Source organism: Mchenga conophoros, linkage group LG17 (genome assembly GCF_057382185.1).
Source record: "Mchenga conophoros isolate Kocher_MC1m ecotype Shallow Benthic linkage group LG17, M_conophoros_male_GT1.1, whole genome shotgun sequence".
NCBI classification, from domain to species: domain Eukaryota; kingdom Metazoa; phylum Chordata; class Actinopteri; order Cichliformes; family Cichlidae; genus Mchenga; species Mchenga conophoros.
The window spans coordinates 9,288,181-9,295,401 of NC_140542.1; the positions used below are offsets into that span (position 1 = coordinate 9,288,181).

The 7,221-nt window shown below is 40.5% G+C and overlaps 1 protein-coding gene across 1 annotated transcript in view; it reads left to right on the forward strand.

Moving 5' to 3' along the window:
- Positions 1-6,997, forward strand: part of LOC146555053 (contactin-associated protein-like 4) — a 112,385-nt gene extending 105,388 nt beyond the window's left edge. The window contains exons 22-24 of the mRNA XM_085253033.1: positions 4,615-4,830; positions 5,267-5,338; positions 6,131-6,997. Coding sequence (XP_085109159.1) covers positions 4,615-4,830; positions 5,267-5,338; positions 6,131-6,327 — 485 coding nt within the window. The 3' untranslated portion in view covers positions 6,328-6,997. The remainder of the gene's footprint in view (positions 1-4,614; positions 4,831-5,266; positions 5,339-6,130) is intronic.
- The last annotated feature ends 224 nt before the right edge of the window (positions 6,998-7,221 follow it).

Consider the following 7,221-nt stretch of genomic DNA (forward strand, 5'->3'; position numbering starts at 1 on the left):
ATTTCAGCATTGCTGCAGTAGTTGCACAGCTGATTTATCTGCAAGGAGTTCTCATTATGAAAGAAACACTTAAGTGAATTCCCTACGCTGTTTTTGAATAGCATCACTTGGGATTTTTCACTGCTGCTAGAACCTGTGGGCGTTAGAAAGGATTTTATATTGCTAAAATAGAAAATCACTGTTTCTCAAAATGTAGAGGTAGCACAGGGTAAAAGTGCTGCAACACCTCTTAACCTTTGAATTCAAGTGTTTTAAGTTCAAAAGCTACAGATGTAAAACATCAAGCTCCTAGTAATGCAGTGTCTTTACAAACATTTGTGGAAGGACTGGTTGTTATAAACAGCTCAATAAATCTGAGTGCTCTAATAATATGATGCCACCACCGAAACAAGTCAGTTTGTCAAAATTCTTCCCTCTACAATTAACTGTAAGTGCTGTTATTGCAAACTGGAAGCATTTAGAAATCATAGTAACTCAGCAATACAGTGGCAGACCATCTAAAGTAGCAGAACAGGGTCACCCCGTAAATAGTGCGTATTGCTGACTCAATAACTGCAGGGTCCAAACCTCCCCTGGCATTAACATCAGCACAAACAGTGTGCGCCAGGAGCTTCAGGGCATGGGTTTCCATTGCCAAACAGCTTCTTTAGGTGTAATGTGTAGAAGGCTCCGAAACAACCCAGTATCACAGAAAAATGTGTAAATGGCACGACATCCACCATCTCCATTCCACAGTTTGAATCTCCAAAGTATTAAATGGACATGCATGCAGGAATTGTATTGCTGCATGCAGAAGTTGCACACTAGCAGGGGTGAAAAAAAATTTAAAGCCAAGAGGCTGGTAGTGAACAAAAAACATATAAGTGTATTCCAGGCTGCTTAGTCGCCAGAAAGCTAGGCGGCTAATGTGTGTAAGAATGTCTATTTAAACACTTTCCCTTGCTTCTGCATCCATGTCTATTTCATATCTATTTCATGCTTTGGACCGGCGTGTCTATTTTGCCATGATATCGAGTGGCCCAGTACTTTTATCCATTAGCCCTGGCCCTAAAGTACATGAGCCAAGGGATTAGCAACGCTTTCTGAAACCAGTTTTGACTCGTACATTTTTATTATTTTTTTGCAAGATCAGGCCTCTCATTTCACTATTCCCTTATATATCTACGTGTAGGGTTTTTTTTTTCGATATTTTTGATGAAATAAGACAATGAGTGGGAGAGGAGGATAAATGGGATGAACATAAAATACATTTGCTTTCTGTGTTGTGTTGTGAATAAAATGTGATTAAATTACATTTTGTTTTAATTGACAATTTGCACAGTGTCCAAATTTTATAAAGCAATTGGGGCTGAATTTTGTTTTTGTCAGGAAGCTACTGAACTCCTTCCTGTACTTGGTTCACAAGTAAGAAACAGATATAAATTGATGCTGTTGCTGTTTTTAGGTCCTCCTTGTTACGTTTTAAAAAAAAAAATTATTCTTGACCCAGTCTGTGTTAGTATGTAACCCCACTGCCCCCATGCTGAGCCAGAGGACTCGGGCAGTCATATCAGTATCAGAGAGGCAGCAAAATAGTTGATATACTGTCGCTCCCTGCCAGCCCTGTCATCCATCAGCCTAACTAATGGACCAAGAAAGAATGGAGAGATTCAGATGCTCACAGAAGGAGACAGAGACAGTGAAAGGAGGTGGAAGTAAAGTTTTTTTCAGTTCATATACTGTCAGGGTTTGGCTACATAAACACCTTTTGACTCTTTTTAGCATTTTGCACCCAAGGATTATTCATTGTGTAAGATTAGTATCAAAACTTTTGCCACATCAGCTGTAATTTTACTAATACATGTTGAGTTTGAGATGTTCAATTCCACATATTTTAATTTTTAATATATATTTTTATATATATTCTTTTTCTCACAAGAGGAGATGTTGTCTTCTTAATACATTAGGTGGTTAGACTTGTGAGCCTGCATGCTGTGTTAAAGAAATTAGTTTTCTTTCAAATACATCCATCATTCTACCACCACAGCTTTTCCTTTTATTTTTTTTCCTGTCCTCAGTCATACCTTGCTGACTCATGCATATATGCACATGACACAAGATACTTAAATCAAAGTCAATTTACGCTGAATTTAAAAACTCAACGCCTGATCAAATATGCAGCTGATAAACTGGCCTCTCCAACCAGGCCACTCTGCAGTGTCCCATTAATGTGGTGAAAAGTTGTTTCTCTCTGGTAATAACTTAGATGACTGCCAGTGATGTGCTGTGTAATCAAATTGCACTGCAGGAATAATTGTGGTTTGTACTGACATTTATAGCTGCTTAAGATTTTATTTAGCACCTGCTGCCACACATAGCGGGGATGTGACTGTATTAGAAAGTAAGACTCACTCCTTAAAGAGGTATGCACACGAGAAATAGGTACACTTTTTTTATGCTGGGCTGGACCCTGCTTTTGTCTTGAGAACTGTTCATATTGCCATGATAGCGTCTCACAGTTGCTGAAGATTGTTGACTACACATCCATGATGTGAATCTTTCATTACACTTAATCTTAAAGGTGGTCTATTGGATTAAGATCTGGTGACTGTGGAGGTCATTTGAGTGTAGTGAACTTACTGCCCAAGTTTAAGAAACCAGTTTGACGTGGTTTAAGCTTCGTGATATGTTGCATTATTATTTTGGAAGTAACCATTAAAAGGGCACACTGTGGTCACAAGGTTCAAGGTTCTTTATTATTTGTCACATGCATAGTTATACAAGTATAACACACAGTGAAATGTAGCCTGACACGCTCCTCGACATGTGCAAAAATTGGGGGGGGTGTAGAGGAAGAACATTATATATATATATATACACATATAGTATATACACTGGGTGAATGTGCAGTAGTAGCAGCAAGCAGGTGAATTCTGTACATTAATATGGATAGATATCTGACTATTTTACAGGATAGACAATATAAACATATTTAAAATTAAAGGAATTGAAATGTACATTGTTCCTTGGTTTAGTGTCTGGAAGAGTCCTGTCTCAGTCAATTATAGATGATGTGAGAGGGCGGGTGTGTGTGTTTAGGGCACGGATGGCTTGGGGATAGAAGCTCCTCTTGAGTCTCTCTGTCCTTGCCCGGAAGATGCGGAACCTTCTACCAGATTGCAGAAGTTGGAACAGTTTGTTGCCTGGATGGGACGGGTCCTTCAGTATCTGCGCTGCTCTAGTCCGGCATCTCCTGGTGTAGGTGTCCTGAAGCGGGGATGGAGACAGTTAGCAAAGGGATGGATGGAGACAGTTAGCAAAAGTACTCAGGTTTGCTGTGGTATTTAAATGATGCTCAGCTGCCCAAAAATGCTCAGCTGCCCAAAAATATGACACCATTACACCACCAGCAGTCTGAATTGTTGATGTAAGGCATGTCGTTTCATGTTGTTACTCCAAACTGTGACCCTACCATCTGAATGTTGCAGCAGAAATCGAGAATCACACCAGGCAATCTTCTATTGTCCAATTTTGGTGAGCCTGTGCAAATTGTAGCTTCTGTTTCCTGTTCTTAGGTGACTGGAGTGGCAGCTTGTGTGGTCTTCTGCTTTTGTAGCCAATTTGCTTCTAAGTTTGACCTGTTGTGCATTGACAGAGCTCTTCTGGATATCTTGCTTGTAACAAGTGGTTATTTGAGTTACTGTTGGCTTCCTGTCAGCTTGCAAGAGTCTAGCCATTCTCTTCTCACCTCTGAGGCATTTTCACTCCAGCAAACCACCGCTCACTGGATATGTTCCCTTTTTTTCAGGCCATTCTCTGTAAACCCCAGAAGTGTTACAAATCCCAATAATACCATCAGATCAGCAGAAATACTGAAATACTTAGACCAGCCTCGTCAGGCACCAAGAACCGTGCCACGTTCAAAGTCACTTAAATTGCCACTATTTTGTGCAGATGCAGCACGACAGACACAACATAATTTGTGTGGCTTTGATGCTGGATGCTATGATTTATGCCCCATCTCAAAAAACACAGTCGCAACCCGCCTTTTGATGCCATGTCAAAAAAGAGAAACATGCAGGATAAATGCTGAATGATCATTTAAGAAAAAACCAAACATGGAATTAAAACAAGCAGAAACAGACGAGGTGCTATTATTAAGAAAAGGAGTAAGGGTGTGTGAGTGGATGAGTGAACAGTGCTGAGGTCGAATTATCATGAGACTCAAAACCATGAAACATGTTGAAGAACAGCACTCAAAGGTGTGAGGAAGAGTGGGGTTTATATAGGAAACGCTGGGCTCAGGTGTCTCCAACTAGCCTGATCTGCTATCCTGCCCCACTCATACGCTATGCTGGAAGTAGAAAAGAAATAGAGCAGTGACAAAGGCAAGCAGACCATCACAGCCCTTTGACGTTTATTTTTTCTTTAAAGTTTGCTTCACTTTCCCAACCTTTTGATACTGTCATCATATTGCTGTTGATGTGTACGAATACTGTATAACTGTATAACTCTGTTAAAGCAATCAAAGACTTTGAACATAATGAGTGGTTGTTCATTGTCGTCAAAGTCGAGGTTTTATTTATCTGCCCCCTTTTCCCTCTCCTTGCTGTGTGTTTCTCCCTCTGGATTCAGAGCCTGGTGGATTGGATGCCGAGATGGCCGAGCTGGCCTCGCTTGGGTTCACTGGCTGCCTGTCAGGTGTTCATTTTAACTCCATCAGTCCTCTGAAAGCTGCTCTGCTCCATCCTGACAGCCCTGTTATTGTCACCGGCCCATTGGTACAATCAAGCTGTGGTTCCTCTTCTCCAGCCAACACCTACGCAGCAGAAACAACACACTCCTTATCAGGTACAGGGAGCAAAGTCAGCCTCTGTATGCTCAGTTTATGTATATATTATTGGCCAGCCCTCTCCCATCCACCCACCTTCTCCTGGTGTGGGAATCTGTCTGGTACGCCTTTAATATTATTCTTATGGCTGTTCATTAGACTTTCTTATTGGCTCATTAACCATCCTCCTCGGTAAACAGACAGAGTGATGGCACAGCGGCAGATGAGATTAGTCAGACAACTGTAGTGAGGTCCTTTAAGGCTGTGCTGAGACTTTAAACAAGCACTCTCAGTACTGACTGATGGCTTTCTCAGTAACTCTACCTTCTGTCACTTTATTTCATATATATATGTATATATACATGTAGAGATATATAGAGATAGAGATAGATGTGTGTATGTTCTTGCCTTCTCATCTTTGCTCTACGTATTTTTCTCCTCTGCCTCTGTTTGCAGGCCAGCCTGGTTCAGTGGATCCAGGTCAGCCTTTAGTCAACACCATCAGAAGTGACTCCGCTCTAATTGGAGGTAATGCTATTCTTCTCAGCAGGAATAAGAACAAATCAATAGATTATAAAAGTTGAATCAAAACCTTTGGGAAGATGCAGTTCTGTAGAACTGAACACCTTTTTTTGGTTATTCGTCAGTTTTTCTTGTGACTGTGTTTATGTGGGCTTTCTTTTGCATGTGTGACTCACTGCTGCTTCGTCGTATGTGTGCTTGAAGGCAGTCAGGAACTTTGTGAACTGCCAGGTCGTTCTCTCTGTCCTGCACCATGGTTATAGAAACCAAATTTCTCATTTGCGGGGCAGCTACGATGACAGGTTGTTGTGGACGGCAGACTTTAATCCATTACTTAAGTGCATCTAAACACAGTGTTTGGCTGCAGCCTTGTTTGGCTAAAGATTAAACAAATGTGACAAAGTGAGTTTTAGAGGTGCTGGTGGGCACATTCTTCAACTCTGCAGAAAGCTGCTCTTACCTCCACCAAGGAGGTTTTGTTTTTGGTAACGCTTGCATGCATGGTGTCATTCTGTCTGTAAGCTTGAAAAGTTTCAAATAAATTGAATAAAACTTTGTCGGGGTGTAAAGTGGGGCCAACTTAACGATCCATTTAAATTTTCCTTACCCATGTTTAGGTATGTTTCCTATGTTTGTGTAATCAAAGTAAACATGTCATGCTACCCTTATGTGATTTTTAACATATGGTTAAAAATTAGAGAGCGATAATTTTTTTTCAGGTTTTTTAGCACAATTACACAACATCTGAAACAATTCAACAATTATTTTTCTTTCTTTTTACCTTTCTGTTGTTTTTAGGGGTGATTGCTGTTGTGATTTTTGTCACCCTATCCGCATTGGCAGTGATGGCCAGATTCATATGCAGCAGGAAAGAAACATATCGGAACCAGGAAGTGAAAGCAGCTCAACCTGAAGACAGCAACGAGTTCCCCTTCAGCGGCCAGCCGGATTCTCCGAGCGCTCCCAGTGAAAACCAGAAGGAGTATTTTATTTAGCAGGACTGCTAAATAACCGCTCACTGACCTGGCCCTGTACAGATCAGGAGGACTTACTCTCAGTGCTTTATAAAATACCACTGAGCTTTTTTCTTTGTTACCTTTTTTTTTTTGTAAATGTTGTATAATTTGCTAGAAACACTGGCAAATGTGTTGGACTCCATTTCCCTGGAAGTAATCGATGGTGTCACTTTGATGTACATAATATTTAATGATGCACAATAAATGGTGATTTGTGTGCTTATTATCCAAATTCTCTGCCATTGTGAAATGCTACAATTAATTTATTAAAAAGAAAAACAAAGGTAATGGCACATTTATGCTTGATTTTTAAAGAAAAAAGAAACACTTTTCTACGAGGATGATGACTTTTATGTAAAAAATCGAGATGTCAGAGCCATAGGATGTTTTAAAAGATGGGAAGATGGACTTTACTGACAGGAGGATTGATATGCGTGGTTAACATGTGAAACCTCAGCCAAAGCACAGTGCAAGAATCAAACAAAATCCATCTGTTTTAACTTAACATAACTTCAACACCTGCTGTATATATAAATAATAAACTGTCAGTCAGTCCAAAGCTTTACGTCAACCCTTTGTCACCGAGTTGGTCGGAAAGCTTTTATGCTACTCCGTGTACTTTTTCATGAACAAAATAAAAGCTTTACAATGAGACCAAGGTTTGGTTTTTTTAAAGTTGCCTACCTGTACCTCCTGCAGTGAGCAGCCAGCCCGAGAACTCAAGGCGACACGGACCATAAAACACCATCTCCCTGCTTTCACTCTGCAGACATTTCATCTGTTTTTGCCGTTTCCTCTGTCTTTGCCTGATAGGTGTCCTGAGGACATAACCACACTAGAACATTCTTACCACACCCGAGCATGTTTGACCCC